This window comes from Felis catus, chromosome D3, assembly GCF_018350175.1.
Source record: "Felis catus isolate Fca126 chromosome D3, F.catus_Fca126_mat1.0, whole genome shotgun sequence".
Lineage (NCBI taxonomy): Eukaryota > Metazoa > Chordata > Mammalia > Carnivora > Felidae > Felis > Felis catus.
Window position 1 is genome coordinate 8,727,674 of NC_058379.1, and position 22,463 is coordinate 8,750,136.

The 22,463-nt window shown below is 40.6% G+C and overlaps 1 protein-coding gene across 1 annotated transcript; it reads right to left on the reverse strand.

Moving 5' to 3' along the window:
• Positions 1 to 930: 930 nt before the first annotated feature.
• PPP1CC (protein phosphatase 1 catalytic subunit gamma) lies at positions 931 to 21,909 on the reverse strand. Its single transcript, XM_003994662.6, has 8 exons — positions 21,665 to 21,909; positions 10,891 to 11,022; positions 9,694 to 9,924; positions 5,201 to 5,305; positions 3,575 to 3,798; positions 3,232 to 3,366; positions 2,213 to 2,273; positions 931 to 1,322 (listed from the first exon to the last, which is right to left on the reverse strand). The coding sequence occupies exons 1-8, from the start codon at positions 21,717 to 21,719 to the stop codon at positions 1,252 to 1,254; spliced, it is 1,014 nt and encodes a 337-aa protein (XP_003994711.1). The 5' UTR covers positions 21,720 to 21,909; the 3' UTR covers positions 931 to 1,251.
• Positions 21,910 to 22,463: the final 554 nt, after the last annotated feature.

Genomic DNA, 22,463 nt, shown 5'->3' on the forward strand with positions numbered 1-22,463 from the left:
GAGGGGCGCCTGGGTGGCTCAGTCGGTTAAGCGGCCGACTTCGGCTCAGGTTATGATCTCGCGGTCCGTGAGTTCAAGCCCCGCGTCAGGCTCTGTGCTTACAGCTCAGAGCCTGGAGTCTGTTTCACATTCTGTGTCTCCCTCTCTCTGACCCTCCCCCGTTCGTGCTCTGTCTCTCTCTGTCTCAAAAATAAATAAACATTAAAACAAATTTTTTTTTAGAGAGACCTGGAAGAATAGGACAAGGAAGTTAAAAATAGTACAAATTTGGATCTGTCACAGAATGTGGAATAGAAAAGTACAAGAGGTCAGGGGGTCTGACCCCCCTCACCGACTGAGGAGCATGGGTGGGAGGAGAGGGAAGATGAGATGTGGCCAATGCCTCAGGACCACAGCTTGTTAGTGTAGAGAGGAGACTGGCCCCCAGCAGCCCTGTGCTTTTCCCTCCACATGCCAGCACCGGCTTCAACAGCTTCTTCCTCCAATTCTGAGGGGAACCAGTTTTTAACAGGAGAAAGCACTTTGCAAATGACGTGCTCTTCACCCACTTTTAACGTACTTTAAGAAATTAATATCCACTTGACACACGTGTGACACATGTAACATGACACAACACCGTGTTCCATACGAATTAGGGAAGGGAGAAGAGAGCAAATTACCATGCATGCTAACACTGGTGGTTGAGCCCGAGAAAGCAAACAGTTGTTCAACTGAGCCCACGCCGAGGGAAAACCATGGATGCAGGGGACACTGCGGCTCACCAAGCCCCACCCCTCCCGAACAACACGGAAGGATGGCTCAATCTCATCACCCCACTTCAGAAACGTAGCTCCATCCAGGTTAGACCACCACAAACATGAGCATCCGTATTATAATCCCTCTTTGCAAAACAGACTATTTGAAGGAAAACAAATCCAAATTGAAACTGTGTGGTTTCCAGAGCAATTTATTCATTAAAATCTATTCAATATGCCATCAACAGTTCTCCTGGGTGTATTGTGCAGATAAATAGACACTGAGAGAATTTAACAAGTTCGTCGTTTAATAAGTCTGAATTCATTTTCACCACATGGTATTGTACACGGTCATCTGTTGAAACAGATTTCTTTTTAACAGATTAAGTTTAAAAAAGTCATAGATACTGTGAGTTCTGTATAAATTGGTGGATAGTAAGTTAGTTCCTTTGTTTTGACTTATAAGCCTCAACTTCACCGCAGAATAAAGAATGCAGGCCAAAGAAAGCATAATCGGTCACTCGTATAGAACAGTATTGTTTCTATAATTTGAAGCTTTCTGAATGGACGGGTTCAGGCCTGATGTAACTGTAAAAAGATTACTTAATGAATAGACTATATGGAAATTGTACAAAATGTTATTAACTTTAATCATTAATAGCTTAAACAGCACTATGTTACTAATTGCTATTCAAAACCAAAAACCTGTTTTTGAATCCCAAGTGTGGTGTGTGTACACAGCCACGCCACCTTGGACTTAGGGGGTGTGTCAGTACACATTTCAACAGAAACTTTGGCTTTAGGAAAGAGTCACAAACATTTAAAATAATGGCTTTAATTGTCATTTTGAGTATATGGTAGGGGAAAGTGTGCTTTAATTAAATATACATCATACCAGTGATGCTGGCAAGGTTGAGTTAATCCTAATGACAGCTATAAAAACTAGTTTGTACACGACAAGACAATGAGAGAAAAAAGCAATCCCTTTGAAACAAAATTAAAAAAAAAATATGTTCACAGTGGTTTGTATCAACAGTATGTATTTTATGACAATAACATGTACAGACTGAGCACCCTAGGGCTCTCTTTATATTCTAAAGAAAACAAGCATTTACATAATTCATGGATTGAACTAAATTTTAAAAAGATCAATTGTACACTGACCCCTTAGACAGGATAAACTGTCCTGGGGTGTACAGCTTTAACACCGTCATTAAAGTTGTTTGCAAAAGGAATAGACAATTAAAAAACAAAACATTTTTTCTTGGGAGTGGAGAGTCTTTCATTTGCTGTTATAACCAGCAAATGCCATTCATTAACTCAAAAAATGGAAGGGGGAGCCCACAAACACACTATTTGAGCAAGCTGACCAATACACATTACAGTTTTAAAAATGAAGGTTATATACTATATGTTACAAGTCCCAACTAGGCAATGTCAAAATGACATCTATTTCTTTGCTTGCTTTGTGATCATACCCCTTGGAGGTGTTACAGGTCTCGTGGCATTCGGCTTCTTTTTCTCTGCAGGCTTTAAAATCTGCAAAGATTCAAAATACGGTGCATTTTAGGAAATATTCTCAACCGCCAATCTTAAGATTTCTTAAATCTCACTCAAATCTTTGTTCAGAAACGTTTTTGGCCATTTAAAACTGCCCCCAAAACTTTGAAGGCCCCACTAACATATTAATATAAGCCAAGCTGACGTGAACATTTTGGTTAAAAATGTTATGACGAACACATTAAATGCATGGACAAATTATTTTGTCTCTGGATAAAATAACAATTTTCTGAAGTCAGACCTTGTAAGTACCTTCAGGCTATCCCTTCTCACACAGAGGAAAGTTCTTTAGAGAGAGCAATGTTTGAGTCTCTCAATCTCTGGGAGCTGCAAGTTCTCCCAGTTAATTGGTAAAACAACATTTTACTGCCACTTGACTTCAACGGCTTTATTTGTGTTAATGATGGGCTAGGCTAGCTTGAAGCTGTACAAGTTTAATCGTAATAAGTGAATGAGAAAAAGATTCAGGCAGACTTTACATGAAAACGATGCTTTTGCGCCAAGTGAAGGCCAAATGATGTCATGGACAATCAACAGGTTTTGTAGAAATGAGAGCAGAGTGGTGGGAGAAGGGAGTAATCACACAGCACATTTGGCACCTGGCGGTTAGTTCTATTCTCACGTACAAGTGGTGATTAAGTTTAGCTGAACACACTGATGTTATAGTTTCAGATTTATAGTAAAGAAGGCAGGAAATTCTTTTTACCCCACTTAAATAATGCAAAAACAGTTAAATTCCACACTGCAGGAAAGGTTCTCTGATAATTTTTTTCCCTTAAAAGGGGTCCACTCATTACCGAGTTAGGACAAACACTGGTTACAGGAAAGTAAAAATTGAGTCTATTCAACATAGATGAACAGTAGGCAGAAAGTAGTCTTTTTAAATCAGTAAATTTCAGACATCATAATAAGAAGCAATGTTGAAAACATCCTCTACCTGAAAAGAACACATTAGAGTTTCGTCCACACTCATCATGGCACCTGCATTGTCAAATTCTCCACAATAATTGGGTGCAGAAAACAGAGTGACCAACTGCCTCTTTGCAAAAAATTCGTATCCATCTTCAACCACCTTGGAGAGAAAATGTTTTCAGTGTAAGTAGGTGTAAATTGTAGGTGAGTAAAACCATTTTTCAGTTTCCCATTGAGTCTTGTATCCTCTAGGTCACTTGCAGAGACATTTTGTATGAATAAGCAATACCTACCCACTAAAATCAACAAGGAGAATCTGTGCTCACACACATGCTGTTAAGTGTACATGTAAAATTCAAAATCAATACCTGATGGGCTCTACATATAAGATCCAAATCATGCTTATGGAGAAATTTTGCAACCACTTCAGCACCAAATGTGAAGGACACTCCTCTGTCATTTTCACCCCAGCCTAAGACATCTTTATCGGGGTCAGACCACAAAAGATCACAAAGAAGACCTTGATCTGGTACATCAGTTGGTCGCATAATTCGCCGAATCTGCTCCATAGATTGAAGATCTGGTGATAAACCTATTCAATGAGATGAAAATTGAAGGAAACAGAACTTTAAAAAGGATGTTTGCACTTTAACGGTTCCATTTACTTACATAGAGATGCAATGACTCTAACCTGGAAGGCTTAAATTAAATCTACGGTTAGTATTTTTTTCATGGCTATGCTTTCTTGTTTAGCTTTGGTTTAAGGAAAGAAAAAAAAAAACAACTCAACTGAAAAGGCACTAGAATTTATTATATGCACCTATCTGTGGGGCACATTATGTTTAAATGGTATAAAAATTAAGATCCAGTGATTTAAAACCAACTACTCTTCAACTCCTTTGATGATGGTAGTGAACAGTGTACATTCTAGATTTTACTACTGACCATTAGTAAGGACTGGGTGCAGAAGGTGCAGATACTCAGGTGTGAGAAGCTTTCCAGGGAACCTGTGCTGTCCAAGGACCATTGAATCTATCAGACCAGTTCAGATGTAGCTGACTTTCATCTGAGTCTAAAATCACGCCCAGGGGCTCCTAGCTAGCTCAGTGGGTGGAGCAGGAGACTCTTGATCTAGGGTCGTGAATTTGAGCCGCATCATGAGGATAGAGTTTACTTTAAAAAATAAAATTAAAAAATTTAAAAACCGTATGTCCAGCTCTACCAAAACCAGTTAAAGTATAGGAGGGCAGGAATAATGGCTTTATTAAAATATATTGTTTTGGCTCTCTGATGGTTATCTAATTTTTGACTATAGATGAAAAGAAATTCTTCTTGCAATTACTACTTCACCGAGCACAACCACTGAGCAAAATCCTTTTAAAATCCAAATCAGGGCACATGGGTGGCTCAGTTGGCTAAGCATCCGAATCTTGATTTTGGCTCAGGTCATGATCTCATGATCTGTGAGACTGAGCCTTATATCAGGCTCTGAGCTCTCAGCACAGAGCCTGCTTGGGATTCTCTCTCTCTGCCCCTCCCTCAGCTTGCACTCTCTCTCAAAAATAAATAAACACTAAAATAATAATAATAATAATAATAATAATAATAATAATAATAATAAAATAAAAATCCAAGTCATAAAAATTTCTGGAGGATCAAAAACAGACCAAGGAAAGTCTACTCACATTTTCAGTATTCTAGAGGATCTATAGTACAGCATATTAATCGTACTTCATTTTATATTTAAAAACGCTTTCTGCTCTATTTTCAAGTCAAACTGTTACAGAGCCTAGAATTCCCTGTAACAAATCAATTTCTTACTTTAGATTTCTAGCCAAATGATCCTGGATGTGCCAGACTGGACCCATGATACAACACATCAGTAAAGGAGACTTCAGAGGAAGTCATCCCAATGACAACTCATAAATGTCAAAGTGTACACACACCCTTTAGAGGGGACAAAATCTATCTGGAACTAAAATCGGCCCACGAACCTCCATGACAGCAGAATATCTTCTCATCCACGATGGCTGCTATCGGTAAACAGTTAAAGCAGTCCGTGAAAGTTTTCCATAGTTTAATGTTATATCTTCTTTTACCTGTGAAAATTTTAGGATGGTTAAAAAGAGATTGGTGTTCTATAGGTTCATTCTCTCGGGACCATTTCTCCCAAAGCAAGGTGCTAATTACCTTTTAAGTAAACAAAAACTATGCTTTTATTAAAACCCCAATGGAGGTTTTTAGCAGAACTAGATATAATTTAAAATTCCATAGAAGTTTGAGATCAGATTCCCAGATGCAACGATTAAAGATCATTAACCCCCAATAATTATTTGGTAGCACCTACTCTGTTTGAAATCTAGTCTGTTTTGTCCAATCTCAACCCATAAGTAGCTCCTGTGTCTAAACGTAATTATGAACAGATCACACATGTGTCATTACCATCTTCCTTCTGTGGAAGCTTCTGAGAATTAACACCCATCCTATCTCCTACTATCATCAATAGCCTACTGGTACCAGACAATTACTAGTCCTACATACTCTAGTAGCAGGCACAAATGACTTATAGGGGAATACAGATTTACTGCAGGCACCCCAGGATAACCGTTCCTACAACTGCCACAAAAGCTCACGTTCCCCATAGACACGATGTTATAGGATGGTTATATTCCCTCTACCAGCCCTGTATTCCATACATACTGGAGTCACAGTGTGATCTGGACACAGCATGTCTTTTAAGGCACTGTTCCCACAAGAAAATCATATTCTGAGTTAAAGACCTACTCATAAACCTTGGAAGCACAAATCTGTCAGAACTGGATTGAGAATGGCCCAATTGTTGGGTGCCTTTGTCTCCTGTACTCTCCATACCAGAAAGACCAAAGATCAAAGCACAATGTTCATTCCTAAAGCCAAGTTTGTCCTTCGTCTCTTTTTTCCTTTCTTATTCTAGGGACATCTACAGGTTTAAAGCTGAAATGTTCTTTGAAAATTAGAGACTGGCCCAAGCAGCAGGTTCCTGAACCACACCTTCCACTCTAGTGCAAATCAAGTCGGGTATGGAATTTAGCAGAGTTTGGAATGTAATGTAAATTCAACAAATACTTGACTTCTCCCTCTACAGAGGAGGACTGTCCTTTTTTCTCATAATAGTCTATTTCTCTGCACCTGGGTATAACTCTCACTACGGTTTACCCTGTTTGTATTTCTTGGGCGGTCACTAATTCCCTATGCCTTATCCTCCTTCATTGGAGGTTTCCAAAAGCTGAATAGAATTCCTCTCTACAAAAGGCTGAAAGGGAACCTGTTCACAATCACCACCTCCAATTTCCAATAATGATAATAATGGAAGAACAAGGCTGGGCTGGTCCTGACCTCCATTCATAAAAGCGATTTGGTTCTATCTCCCATTTCCACTGTATCTCTGAAGGACCAACCAATGGCTCACTTGGATTTTTCCTTTGCCCATATGCCGCATCTGCCAGTGCTGACGAACCCTCTCCCTTCTTAAAGTCTGCTCTGCTCCCTGATTTTTTATTCATGCAACACACTCCAGATTGTCTCGCAGAGTCCTTTGCTATCTTTGTTGGTTTCTTCAACAAAAACGAGGATTCTTCCTTCTATTGCCTCTGAGCATCTTAACTAAGTCCTGGGGCCCTGTTTTCTCTTCTCTCTACATTTCCTCTCTCAAGCTACTTCACACCACTAGGAACATCTGGCTCCAGAAAGGCTTAGCCTGGATAAATGCCAACGTCTCTTCAAGCTTCCAAATCTGGGGATTCTGAGCCAGAACCCCTAATGCAGTTTCCAATTACTACAGATCAGACCATTCTGGTATCAGAAAAGGGTAACACACATTCACATCTTATCTAACAACAGATACCAGGACTGCAGTCATAAAACTGGGGTGGGGGTCAGGGGGAGAAACCGTAGTAAAGAAGAACGCTTATTATACTTGTGAAATAAGCCTAGCACTTAAAGCAGTGGTTTTAAATTGTTCCATGAAAGTCTACATTTGAATAAAATTTTAATGAAATTATCGAGTTTTTTAAAAGTCTGCAAACCATGAATTGAAGGCCACCTATGCCAAGGACACTTTTGTGCCTGCAAGTAGACTAGATGGCAAGTTATACCTGCCTGATGGGGGACTGGGGGGAGCATGAGCACAGAGTCAATGAGTCTTGACCAAACAAGAATCAAAACTGATTCCAACCATCTAAAATAACTGTTAAAGTCCTCTGCATTATGGGGCGCCTGGGTGGCGCAGTCGGTTAAGCGTCCGACTTCAGCCAGGTCACGGTCTCGCGGTCTGTGGGTTCGAGCCCCGCGCCAGGCTCTGGGCTGATGGCTCAGAGCCTGGAGCCTGTTTCCGATTCTGTGTCTCCCTCTCTCTCTCTGCCCCTCCCCCGTTCATGCTCTGTCTCTCTCTGTCCCAAAAATAAATAAATGTTGAAAAAAAAAATTTATAAAAAAAAAAAAAAAAAAAAGTCCTCTGCATTAAATAGAAACTGAAAAGGACATAGCTAGTATCCTCACATTTGGATATATGTCACAACAAAGAGATCATCTGGATTTGAACTTCATCAATGAAAACATCAAGTACTTGCTGAATAGTGTATAAAAGGAACCTTTTTTTTTTTTTTTAAATTTGAGAGCGAGCGAGCGCGCATGAGCAGGGGAAGGGCAGAGGGAGAGAGAATCTTAAGCAGGCTCTATGCCCAGGGCAGAGCTTGTGAGATCATGACCTGAGCTGAAACCAAGAGTGGGACGCTTAACTGACTGAGCCACTCAGGTGCCCCTAAAAGGAACCTTTTCTAAAAAGTAGCAACTATAGCAAATATCCAAAACACAATTTATAAAACTCGCTGCCTTTCATCTCACTACCTTAGGAGTAATAACTGCTTTACTAGTACTTCTCTGATAGACTCACTGTCAAAATTAAACACCTTTCTTGGGTACCTGGCTGCTTAGTCAGGAGAGCATCTGACTCTTGATCTTAGGGTGGTGAGTTCAAGCCCCATGTTGTGTGTAGAGATTACTTAAAATAACAACAATAAACCTTGCCACAGACTCAGTTGCCCTGGTCAGTTCAGAACCCACAAGATTTTTCCTTGGTGATCCCTCCCCACCTCATCTTACCAGATGGGTCTCAGGGCCTTAGACCACCAGGCAAGTATACAATTGTGGGAGAGGGTAGGCAGGAGTAGGAGAGCTAAGTCTAGAAACATAATCTTTCCAGCAGTGCACTTCTAACAAAAGAGCTATGTGGAACTGAGATAGAAAAACACATTACAGGTTATGACTACACTCTAGGGGAGGGCCACAGGGACAATTCTTTACTGATCTTGTTATCATCACTGGCAAATGCTAGTAACTCAAATTCCTCAACCACCTCTCTCGTCCAAGCCTGAAGCCTCTCCTAGCACAAATAAGCACAAAAGGAGGATGGGGTAAGGACTCAACACATTTTTTAAAAAAACATTTTATACTTAACACTATAACAAAAACCTCCACCAAAACTGGCAATTTTTAAGGCTTTAAGAATCTTGGTTTTTGTCAATTACAACTCAAAGTACACCTTCAATTACACAATCCAAAATGGATAATATGTGTAAAATATTACACAAATAAATTTTTGTTTGTTTTCTAATTTTTCTTTCTCCTTTCAGCACATTTTAGGATAGTAACTGGCATTTCTCCTGGGTGCGCATGTGCCAGAAGGAAAAAAAATACAATATCACAAAATTTAAAAAGCAATTATTTGGGGGCGCCTAGGTGGCTCCATTGGTTAAGTGTCCAACTCTTGGTTTTGGCTTGGGTCATGATTTCACGGTTTGTGAGTCTGAGCCCCACACTGGGCTTCATGCGGGTGGTACAGAGCCTTCTTGGCATTCTCTCTCTGCCCTTCTTCCCCCACTCTCAAAAATAAATAAATAAACTTAAAAAAATAAAAATAAAAAGCAACTATTTGTGTATTTCAAGATACCATTTATAAGAAATATCCAGAAAAGGCAAATCTATAGACAGAAAGCAGGTCAGTGCTTGCCTGAGGCTGTGCTGATAGTTGCACAACCTTATAAATTTACTACAAATCACTAGGACAGATTTTATGGAATGAAATTATATCTCAATAAAGTTGTTAAAAACAAAACTATCTATTCGGACAGGTTCTCAGAGTTGTACTAAGAATTAAGTTATCTGTGAATTTTCACAAAAAATGATCTTAAAGAAGTCATCGCTGAGACCATTACTTCTTAATCTAATAATCACATCATAAAAGAATCTAGGGCATTATTATACTGCAGCAGCAGTTATTTTTCTACCCCAAGAAAGAAAAAACTACGATAAAAACAATTAATAGAAAACACGAGAGACTGTAACGTTTCATCTAAACAGTCATAAATCCTAACAGAAGTATGTGATAGTTCAATTTATGACCAAGTATCTCAGTTTAAGTAACTCTTCCTTAGAGGTAGAAAGTACTTACATTCATCATAAAATCCATAAATTCTATTGATGCTGGCACATTCATGGTTTCCTCTGAGAAGAAAAAAATTCTCGGGATATTTGATTTTGTAAGCCAGTAAGAGGCAGATAGTTTCCAATGACTGCTTCCCCCTGTCCACATAGTCCCCAAGAAACAGGTAGTTGCTTTCTGGCGGGAAACCACCGTACTCAAAAAGTCGAAGCAAATCATAGTATTGCCCATGGATATCACCTAGAAACAAGAATTGTGTTACACAGTAACTTCATACTTCTTGTTCAATCCACTAACAAGCTCTGGAGAGACCATCTTTAAACACTCCCTGCATAATGGGATTGATCTGTAATAATGAGAGTTAAATTTGATGGCTAACACTAATGCCCAATCTTGTACTGTATTTCAGTTCATTTCAGTTCAAGTGAGCTTTACTGAAAATTTTAAGCATATGTATATGTCCAGAGTCTCACACAAAACTCAACTAATTAAGAATTAATTTTGTGGAAAGAATTATTAATGCCCAGACAGGCCTTTCTGCCAAGTAACATCGCTTTCCTTTCAGGTCGGCTGATCGATATCAGACCTCTGGCAACTCGGTCCGCAGGGACTGTGTCAGCAGAACTGCTGCACTGCTGCTGAGCCCTGGACCGGTATGAACAAAGGAACATACACAACACCCACCAGTTCATCCAGCTCTCAATTTCTCCCTGCTAGATAACGCCAAAGAGCATTTTACTTTAAAAAATCCATATAAGCTTTATCAATGTAGTCAAATATGCTAGAATATAGAACATTACTCAGATGAACTTCAGTTTTTATACAGATTATCTGCATCTATCATGTAGAAACAGATGACAAATGGCATCAAGGAAGGTCTATTTTTAAGCATAACCAGTCTTACTTTAAGCTTAAATAGAATTCCTATATATTCATATAGTTCAGACCTTTTCTTAGCTCTCTATTCAGTTTCATCTCCTTTCTGTTTATATTCCTTTAGTGAAATAGTTTTTAGAAAATCTGAAGCACATCTAAGTAAACTAAATCCATTAATGGTATTTATTCAAGAGCTAAAATTATTTAATTTTAAGTAGTTCCAGGTTATTCATAAACAGCAAATGATTCTGCTGGGTAATACAAGCTCATCTCTATATCCTTGAGTCAATCAATCATATAACCAAAAGCTGTTCATGTGCCAAAACCTACCACATATTTTGAGTGGTGCTTCAAGTTCTAGTAGGATAGGCTGACTGAGAAAGATCTCTCGGGACTTTAAGCACAGTCCTCGGATTTCATTCTCCTGTAGCTGGACATTCTTACCAGGCTTGGACCCTCTCACTGCAGAGAAGAAAAACTCCAGTTAGTCAAATGAAGTCAAAATCCAATTTACCAGAAAAATTACAACGATCTGAAAAGGCACAAGTTTTAATGAGGAGTCAAAAACACAGTTTAACTGGCTTTCTGACTTGACTCTATTTTCTCAACATGGTTTTAATGACTAATTACAACTATAAAATCTTAGACGGGATTTCATCATTTAGTTACATCTTCTATACCAAGTTAAGACTTCTTATGCTGTCCTGAACAAGGAGCCACGCTCCGTATGAATACTGCTAGAAAAGGTCTTCCTTGCAGAAATCAGACTCCCTGTGGCACAGCTCGAGGCCTCCGTTTGCATCCAAGCCACACAACTGGCTTGTTCACCTGCAGCCTGCCCACCAGGCCATTGCTTTTTGCCTCCGATCTTGTCTTCTCTTCTCCAGCCTTATAAATGAATCAGGATGTGTACAGTAGGGGGTTTCAGAGATTATCATGTTACTGAGTTGGTTCTAAGAATTTCTTGTTTTAAAATGTGAGATTGGTAATGCTCAGAAGCCTGCCCCCATCAGTGCTTTTCAAAGGGTGATAGGTAATCTATTTTCTTAAGAGTTCTATGAAAAAATGTAGGTGTTGTTTGCATTTCACTGAAACACACTTTAACGTTCATTGTACATATTTTGCCGTGCAACCTCGGAGCCTGCATCTGTGAATACAATCATGACCTTACAGGGCAAAGGATGTCCATGAATGATGTAAGGAAGGTTTCCTAGTAATCTGAACAAATAAAAAGAAAAGGGAGAAAAGAAAACATGGTATAGTACTAGGTGTTGCCCACATCCAGGCATTCTTGTTGGAGTTCTGTTCACTATCAAAGTTGAGCACTCCAGCTCCGTAACAGTTAATTTATCAGCAAGTGGGCAGGAAATGAAATTTTGTTTTGATTTCAGTTGTAACAGATTAGACAGTCACTAACTACAGATTAAAGAATTGCTAATTTTACCTTAACTTTACAGTTATCCAGTGGCCTGGTTAAATACAGGGATTGATTATCCTCAACTTGCAATCAGTCCTAATACTCGTTTTGCATAAAAGACTAATGAAAGCAGGCATTCTATGAACTACAAGCGAAGCAAAAACAAAGAACCAGACTAAATATAGAATGTTACGTCACATCCCTCCACCATTAAACCCAGTATAAAATGATTTAGTTTTAGCAAAACCACAAAACCCATCAGATAACATTATTGTTGCTAATTTAGGGGTGCCTGGGTGGCTCAGTCAGTTAAGTGTCTGACTTCGGATCAGGTCATGATCTCACAGTTTATGTGAGAGATCAAGCCCCATGTCGGGCTTCCCACTGTTGGCTGGAGCCTGCTTCGGAGCCCCTATTTCTGTCTCTCTCTGCCACTGACACCCCCCCCCCCCGCTTTCTCTCTTAAAATAAACAATTATAAATAAATAAATAAAGGTTGCTAGTTTAAATTTCATCAGTTTTGGAGGCTTTATATTCCAATTACAAAATCATTCAGTCTAACAGCTGAATAAAAACAGTAAGTTTAACTGCTTTGTTCTGTAAATATCTGATGTTACAGAGTGATAAAAATTACAAGTAAAAAACCCGATTGTCTGTTGAGAACTTTTTTCCATTAAAAATGTCTGTGTTAATTGGGTGCTCAGTCGGTTGCGTCCAACTTTGGCTCAGGTCATGATCTCACGGTTGGTGAGTTTGAGCCCCGCAATGGGCTCTGCACTGCCAGTGCAGAGCCCACTGGGGATTCTCTCTCTCCCTCTATCAAAAATAAATAAATACACTTAAAAAAACGACTATGCCCAAGTTTGAGAAATACTGTCCTAGGCAAAGCCATTCTTCAACCTGAATAGCCACTGAAACCCTGAGTTCTCTGAAGAAACAAGTTTGAGCAGAAATGGAACACTGTGTGGAGGGGGTTTTATTTTTTTCAATGAACGACAGTAAACAAGAAAAGATGACAAGAGGGAAGGGCCAAGCTCTTGAAACACACAATGAAGAGAAAACGTTAAGGGTGAGCAATGGACTGGGAGCCGGCCCCAAGTTTCTGTATTAGTTCTAGAGCCTGAGCAAATCACTACTTTGAACCCCAAAATATGTAACTGAAGTAAACAACTGCCAGTCTCCTTCTGATAAAAATATTACGAAATGAGAAGCAACGAAGAGGAAAGCTCAGTAATGATAACGTTTGAGGGAAGATATGGAATAGACACACATATAATACTACAGCAACTGAGCAACAAAAAATGGTTTTTCCAGAACCACAGTAATTTTCTCTCTAGATACACACAGTGAAGAACTCAAGAAACGCTCCTGATGGAAAGACGGTGGGATTCCTGTTTCACTGGCCAGAAAACCCCAATCATTAGCAATTATACCACAAGTCAGCCAGAAGTTTGGGCAGACAGCCCAGCAGGAAACTTTATTTTTGGCTAGGAGGGGACTCCTAGAAGCTTCTGGTTTTCAACCTCAATCTTTACAGCAGAGCCCTTTAAGTCCTCCAGAAGAGTATGCAATAATCACTTACACCTATATGGAACAAAAGCTATACTTTTTATAGGAGAATGCTATCATAATAAATCAGTGCCATCAGATTAAATCAATCTTGTTAATATAAATTTTACTGGTTTTGAAGGCTTCCCACTACAACCTTCAGACATAGTTTATGTTAAGTTTTCTTGTTCTGTTTTCCTGTTTGTCCTATGAGTGGAGTGTATAGATAAGTAAAAAGCAATATTGCCAACATTTAAAAATTATCCTCTACGTGAATAAGGATTAACTGCAGTTTTTCCAGAACAGATCAAGAATTTATATCTGAAGGACAGTGCTCATTAAAAATAACATGGCCCTGTGGTGCTTGGGTGGCTCAGCTGGCTAAGCCAACTGAACTCACGGTCGGTGAGTTTGAGCCCCGCATCAGGCTCTGTGCTGACAGCTCAGAGCCTGGAGCCTGCTTCAGATGGTGTCTCCCTCTCTCTCTGCCCGCCCCCCCCCGCCCCCCCCCGCCCCCAACACACTCTGTCTCTCTCAAAAATAAATAAACATTTAAAAAAGATAACCTGGTCCCAAGGCTTCTTGAATTCCCTACAATTAGCTCAAGGAATAACATTATAAAAACGGAAACTCTGCCAAAACCACCATCTACCAATTGGCAAATACCTGTTCATCCTTCAAGGACCGCCCTGGAGAGCCTCTTCTGTCTACCTCCTCTCCCTTCATAAGCCTACTTGCTTCTGAAAGGCTCTCACGACACCCGGACACCACTCAGCACACGTCATACTTCGTACTGTGATTGCCATTTCGCTTTCACCTATTCATCTGGGCCTCCCCGCAGACTAGAAGCCCCAAGACCACACCACTTGCTCAGCAGTGTACATGCCACGGCCAGTATGTGGCAGGTGCTCAAAATTTGTTGTGTGAATGAAACCTGGATAAATCTCTAAGCGCTGATGACTTGTGGTATCAGAATTAAACACGCGTACCAGACTACATACTTTTGATTAGTTAAAAAAAAACCAACAACCCGTGTCTGTTCTTTAAGTTAAAAATCAATAGAGTCATTTTCCTATCAGCCTTTAATAGAGCATTTTTCTAGTTGTAAAAATCCAGGATTACTCTTAAATTTCAAGTTGAAAATGATAACAATTAGAAGATAAAGATTTCAAAATGTGTTTTAGCAAACCAAACGCACACTGGATATTTCTTAAAAATGGCCATATGGCAGGGGGTGGGGGGCGCCCAGGGGGCTTAGTCAGTTGAGCTTCGACTTTGACTCAGGTCATGGTCTCGCAGTTTTTGAGGACTGGTTTTTGAGTTTGAGCCCCGTGTCAGGCTTGCTGCTGTAGGCGCAGAGCCCACTTTGGAGTTTCCCTCTCTCTCTGTCCCCTGCTCTCTCTCGCTCTCTCAAAAATAAAAGATTTTTTTTAAAAATAAAAAAAAGATGGCCATATCGACCAACAGCACATAGATCTACTTCATTATTTTCGACGTCCATCAAATAGAATTACTTACTAGTTGTAGATAACATTTACTAAGCACTCACCATGTGCTGGGCACTGCACTAAAGGGCTTTATGCTGCCATTTAATCCTCACAGCAATCCTATGAAGTTAGGCTCTCACTTCTGTTATAGCCTGGGAGAGGTTTAGTGACTTGGTCCAAGGTCACAAGAGCTTTTAAGCACACCGGGCCCCAAAGAACTCTAGGTCTAGTGGTGCTTCTACCATACTACTTTCCTCCCAACTGAGGATTTGTTCTTCTTTAACTTCCAAACCAAAGGAGCTTTTATAGGACAAACTATCAAAACCCTAATATATGGTCACTGCTCCCTAAGAAAGTTCCAAGATGGGATATAAAATCATAAGGCATCCTTACAAATGAGAAGCATTAAATCAGAACTAAATTAGGCAATCTGTTAAAACTGTCAATACTTATTAACTATGCTTCAAACATTCAAGAGAATAGGTGTAGAGTACCTACTATGTGCCAGACCCTCTGGCGGATGCTGGGGATACCCTGGCAACAGGATGGACAGGAACCTTAGCCTTTCTCTTGTGGAGGACATGAAAAGTAAGACCAACTAGGTAACTGCATCTTGTTATAAATGCTACAATGAGAACTCCCTCCCCCCCCCCCCCCCATAAAGATTATAAAACTAAAAGGTTTACCTTAAGGGTATCTTCAATATCATTAAAAACACAAAGGCTTTTTTTAAGTAAAAATATCTCTATTTTATCACTAGTAGCTACAAAGAGAATTACAATGCAGCTCTACTCAATAAACATCAGTCGATACTTACCTTGAGGTTTTAAAGCCCTCACTGTACTCTGTGCATAGTGGGAGAAAGGTTCATAAAAAAAGAGACCCTAGGTGGAAAATTCAAGACTTGTCACCCCATGTCACCTTCTTAAGTGGTAGCCAAGGTAAGCTCAAGTAGTAAATATCAAATTATTTCAACAACTGCCAAAGGAATCCAAAATATTCCAACAAATAAGAATTCCACTTTCCAGATGGAGTGTTTCTCATAAAGACAGATGCTAGGTATTGCATGGAAATCAGTAGGTATTGTGAACATGTATAGGTTAGTACCAAATACATTAATTTAGATCTTAAACATACAACTTTGTAAACACTTTTCCCTTTACCTGGCTAGAAAAAAGAATTCTGAAAAATGCATCATGGCTGTTAACAGCAAAGGCTGTTCTGTAAAAACTTATCTATTTATCTGGCAAATCACTAACATGAGCATATGATAAAAACTTCCATGCAATTTTATCAAACTGACAAAAACTTGAAATAATAAAAAGAATGTTTTCGGTGATTATCTGCAACACCAGCTTTTTCTTACAAGTAACACTAACTTTTCTCACAGCTTGCCAACAAGCAAAGTAGAGATGAAAACTATGCAAGGAAATTTAAAACTACTTTGGGATTATTTATGAATAATAAAAAGTATTCTTCTTGCTCCTTAATTAGAAGTCCCTTAATTGTTGAGGGGCGCCTGGGTGGCTCAGTCGGTTAAGCATCTGACTTAGCTCAGGTCATGATCTCACAGTCCGTGAGTTAGAACCCTGCTTCAGATTCTGTGTCTCGCTCTCTCTCTCTGCCCCTCCCCTGCTCATGCTCTGTCTCTCTCTGCCTCAAAAATAAATAAAAACATTAAAAAAAAAAGAAGTCCCTTAATTCAAAGTCTTACTGAAGGAACGGCATACACAAAAAAAGCCCCAGATGAATTACAATGAAGTTTTAGAATCTATGAATGACACAACCAGCAGAAAAATGAGCCAACACAGATTTTGCTGTTTTAAGATAATCTTATTAAAGCAGGTGGTAATCATATTCACTGCAGTGACAGAATCAATAACTTCACTAAATAGAAGACAGATTTAGGAAAGGAAGACTTCAAACCAAGACAAACGGAATATTTGCAACATTAAAACTTTCCCACAAACAACTGAATTCTTTTCTGCAAAAAATAGAAAAGACAAAAATGTTATCAAGAATCCTTTGGTTTTATTGCAAAGTCACCAGGAGGAAGACTTCCCACTTTCGGGCCATCTTAAAACTGTTTTCTCACTATACCCTCCCCTCATTGACTTTCCTAACTGCTGCCCTTATACTTTGGCCATTTTTTAAAAAAATTGTTTTATTGAAGTATAGGTGACACACAATGTTACATTAGTATATACTTTGGGCATTTAGCGGTGATACCAATTTTCTCAAAATAATCAGGATATAGTTGCAAAACACTTATCTACTTGCTCTCAAAATATTTTGAGTTTTCTACACCTAGAGTGAACCCAGTTTATTGAAAAGCATTTATCTTTTCAGTCTAACAACCCATCTTGGTAAAACACTACTAACTGGACTCGAGGTCTGACCCTACATTTTATGAGTGGTTTTCATTTTCATAAGCCTTAATATCAGTGACACCCATTCCACTCTACACAAGGGATGCCTGCAAATCTTAGAGCAGTGGAGAATTTGGGAGATTTCAGGTAAATCAAGACCACTAAGTAAATCATCTGTTCCTACATGCTTTGGATACAGGGGTCTGATCCCAAAACTTAATAATTCATCCCAGAGTTCCATAAAGTACAAAATTATGAAATCTTTCCTTATTCATCATGAATAAGATTTTTCCACAGTTTTGAAGCAATTCACATCAGAATATGGTCTCCATCACATATCAATCTTTAAGGTCTCCTAATAGCCCTGATTTGTAAATGAAGTGAATGAAATAGTCAAGTTGGTATAAAATCAGTACCAACCACTGCCTTGCTTCAGGATCAGTAATCCTCACCTACCTCAAGTAAACTGGCATTGGCACACATTTTTGCAGAACAGGTCAAAGATTGTTATAGGACTGCAGCGTCAAAGACATAAAACAATCTCACCAACTAAACTCTACTTCGGCAACAGATTACTAATGCGTGGCCCAGCACTGTTTCCACCTCACCAGCTTGGGAGAAGGAAAGCCTGGCCTTTGCTCCCGTGGCTAACATTCCCTCAAACACAACATCATGACGCACACCATCCTGTTAAGATTTCACTGATGCCTCCTGCTACTGACAAACAAGGGGACACTTCAGGCATAAGGAGAGCAATCCTTTCCATGCTGTGGATTAGGACTGGTGCAAGCTTCAGTTCGTGTCTCCAAGAGATCTTTCCTAGATCTCCTGCCTCACAGGAGAGGGTGAGGCTTACTGCAGACACGCAGTAGCGGGGACAGCAGGGAAGAGCAGAGGTCTCACAACACAGACTTCTTGTAAATTAGGGAGTAGTGACACAAACTTGGGTATCACTGTCTTTATCAACAAAACGCCCTATGGTAACTGCTTCCAAGAGAAACCTGTATCGTTAAAAGCATGACCTATTAAAAAATAATAAATGCAGAGGTCTCATTAGAAAAGATTACTTTTGTTTTCTTTGATCAGAATTTTACTAACTGTATAAACATGTTTCATATTACACCAAAGAGCTAAACACATGGGTCACTGAATTTTAGAGAGTATCTGAACACTCACTATTTTCAGATGAACTCTTACACATCAGAGGATTAAAGTAGTAGGCGCTTTCTGAGGGCTGGGGCAGAAGTCATTATTTAAACACTAAAGTAAGTAGGACAATTATGCAAAGCCTGACAAAGTCTTGCAGTCTGACAATGGCCATCTTCAGAGCCAAGATGCTTTTTGCAAATCAAGATGTGAAATGTTACACTGCCTGCTATGTAAGAAAAGTACTAGCCATCACTGCTCCCTGAACCAGCTCACTTACAAAGTTAAAACTCTGCCCTCTCACTTTTCTCTAACATGGTAGGAATATCAGACCAAATCAACACCTGGCTTATTTTCTCTCTAAATCTCCCAAGTTTTAAGGTACAGGCAATTAAATAATTGAACATTAAACTACGAGTTTCAAGTTTTATCACCAGCAAGGCAAACAGCCTGGATAAAGCTTCCGAGATGGATCACATAAATGATGCCTCAGCTAAGTAAAAACAACTTAAGAGTTTAGAGTAGAAAACTGCCAAGCTGTACTCTAAATCAACATGCTGTTTTTCTTAAATAAGACCTCGCTTTGAGTTGCCTTGTCAGTACTATTACTGAGCCACTTCTCAACTAAGCTTGCACAGTCTTTGACCTTCTTATTTTTTAAGTTTATTTATTTTGAGAAAGAGAGAACACGCAGGAGAGGGGCAGAGAGAGAAAGAGAGAATCCCACACAGACTCCACACTGCCAGTGCAGAGCCCGACGTGTGGCTCCATCTCAGGAACAGTGACACGAATGCTAGAGTCTAGAGTCGGAGGCTTAACTGAGCCACCCAAGCGCCCCCAATCTTCCACGTTATATGAACATACAAAGAGAGATCACAAAACTCCTATTCCATTGTCAGATATACTTACACCTTAATTAAAATTCTTAGGGGAAAATGTTTTGGGGGCATTACCCCCCAAAATCACAAAATTTATTATTAACTTCTAACATATATATATTATGTGTGTGAATATATATATATATATATACACACACATATAATCTCCTCCCTCAATGGATCATCTTCAACCATTTCTCTGCCAAATTAATACTGATGAGAAAAAAGGGGATTTAAGCATATAGTACTATGCAGGTAGCCCATTCCGAAGGCATTAAGATACAATGCTTTCTTATATTAATTTCAATGAAAAATGAAATAGTAAAAAAATCCAGTTTTCAAGTGCAACATAACATGTAAAGAGGAACTATTAAGAAATGATTGATCTCATTTTAGATGATCTAAGTTCATTAAGGTAAATTTCTTAGCATGATTTTAAAAATAAGATTGAAATGAACAAATCTCTTAGGTGAATAGAATTACAGGCAACATAGATCTTAAGTTAACAAGACTTAAATGGTTTTAAAGTTCTGATGATTCCAATTTTTGTTTCCTCAGTGAAATAAAGCCCATCTAATCTAGAGACACATAACCCTGCACAGACAGAAGTTAGATTTAAAATGAAAATATTTAATAAAAAGTTCCTTTCTTACTGCAAACAGTTTTAATTGGTTTCTGTGGCCTTATATAAATCAAAGGACTGTATTAACTAGCATGAAAATACAGTTCTTATAATAAATGTCAAGTACTTAACGAGTGACAAGTTTTTCACACAATGCACTGACATTTCAGGGATCCTTATACACATTCAGTGAGGTTTTCCTTTAAGAAGGTATAAAAGTAAAAAAACAAAACAAAACAAAACAAAAAAAACAAAAAACCCCAGCACGGATTAAGATATTCCCAGGGGTTTCATTTTAAATGACTTATTTAAAAGACCTGCAAATCCTAGAACCAGAGTTACCCCAACTGTTCTTAGTCTGGACTCCATCCCTCAAGCATTTACAGTGCACTATTTTAAGAGGACAGTATAAAGGCAAAAAAGCAGTGAAAACTCAGCCAAACCTACATTATCCAGCGCCCAAATCAAGAAAGAGATTTGAATTCTCCCAAAGCCTCAGAAAAAGACTTAGCATTAGACCTGAAGGGGGTGGGGTGGGGGGATTCACTTCCGCGACCCTCTATGAAATCCAAACTTCATCGGTCTCCCAGGTCAGTGTCAATCAACTGTCAGGCACCTCAGGAGTCTCAGGTCAACCAAAATCCAAGCTTTCTTTTAACCTCTGCCTAACTGCTGAGCAGCTCCTTCCTTCAGACACAAGGTGGGTTGAATGTAGCAAGTTCTAACTCCTGGCTGCCTGGGTTTGAAACCTGACTGTCACTGATGTGTGACCTTGGTCAAGTGACTTAATGTCTCTTGTGTTTTAGTTTCTTCTGAAAAACAGGAAAAAAGACCAGCACCCACCTCTCAAGGTTGTTGGGAGAATGAAACTGCTCTATGTCTGACACATAGTAAGCGCTTTAGAAACGCTGACTATTGCTATGAACGTAATTATGAGATGAATGCAAAGCCTCATTAATACAGAGCCTGGCACAACCGGAAAGATAACGAAACTGTCACCATCGCTGGTTTCAGGTTCAGTGGCACGTTCAGAAAAGAGCGCGGAGACCTCTTCAAGATAAGGATAACTTAAGAAGAGTATTTGGGAGGGCAGGAGGGGATGGGTTCCAAGATCCTCCGGAGATATGAACATTCGTCACCAAGTAATAAGAAATGGGCCGCCCGACACCAGCCCCACACAAAAATAAGCAAGACAGGAAAGAAGCCCCCATAGCCGGTGGAACCCACAGCCCCATCAAATTCCCTTCCGAGAGGACGAGTACCAGAAAGTAAGGAACACGCCGTCCTGCAGGTCGGACCGGGTCCCCCAGCCCTCTCGCCTCCAAAGACTGGTCCCGTTTGCTGGGCGCAAGGGGGTACCGACCGGAAACGTGGGGGTGGGGAGCGGAGTTTTCAAATCTCTGGGAAGAAGGCTGCACCTCTGAGCAATGAATGAACGGGGCCGGGAGGGTCTGCGGGGTGGGCCGAGTGCCGGACCCCGGCCGGCCTCCCTCGGGCTGCAAACCCTTGGCGCCACGAGCCAACTCGCGGGGCTCACTCCCCTCGGCGCTGCAAGCCCAACCGGCCTCCCAACTCCCCCTCCCCCGCGAGCCCCCGGGGCGCCCGCCTCCCCTCAGCCCGTCTGCCGACCCCTTCACCTTCCAGCAGCCGTTGGATGATGCTGTCGATGTTGAGTTTATCTATATCCGCCATCGCCTTCCCACCGCCGACCCTCCCGCAGCGGCGCCGCCGCCGGCTCGCGCCCGGGACTCACACCTCCTTTCCCACGCCACGAGCACAGAGGCGGCGGTGGCGGCGGTGGCAGCAGCCGCGGCGGGTCCCCCCCCCAACCGCCCCGCTCCCTGCTTCCTCCTTCTCTCCCCACTGGAACCACGAGAAGAACAAGATGGCCGCCGACTCCTCAGCCAGTCTCTGTCGGCGCACGGATGCGCGCGGCGGAGTGCAGCGGCCCGGCCGGGACTTCTTTATGGGCCATAGGGCGCGCGGGAGGGGGCGGGACCAGAGCGCGGGAAGGGGGCGGGGCCAGAACGCGGGAATCGGAAAGGACGGTTGAGCGTAACCGCGCTCCCGCGCGGGATCCCTCCGCCAAACGGGCCGAGCAAATAGGCCCCCTGGCGGGAGCGGGAGCTGCAAAGTTGCACGCGGGAGTTGAAGATGAGGTGGTAGACGCAGGTGTGCGCTCCTAGGTTTGCAGTCTCCGCCAGATACTGTTCATTAAGCTAGATGTTTGCAGACTTGGCCATGTGGAAGCCCACCGGGAGAAATCGGGGGTCCTGGGATTTACCTCCTAAAATAAATCTGGGGTGGAGGTGAAGACCGCATTAAAGAGAAGTAGGTTGATTTATTTTGGATTCAAATTTGATGGGATTTGGGGGCAAGGACAGGTTCATTTGGCCACTAATTTAAAAAGTCGTCTCCCAAATAAATCAAGAGGTT

Excerpts from the sequence above, each read along its gene's own strand:
- PPP1CC (XM_003994662.6), bottom strand. The coding sequence starts at position 21,719 with ATGGCGGATATAGATAAACTCAACATCGACAGCATCATCCAACGGCTG. Across the intron at positions 3,367-3,574 it reads TTATATGTAGAGCCCATCAG|GTGGTTGAAGATGGATACGA; the intron begins GTATTGATTTTG and ends TTTCTCTCCAAG. Across the intron at positions 1,323-2,212 it reads ACCTGTAACACCTCCAAGGG|TTACATCAGGCCTGAACCCG; the intron begins GTATGATCACAA and ends ATCTTTTTACAG.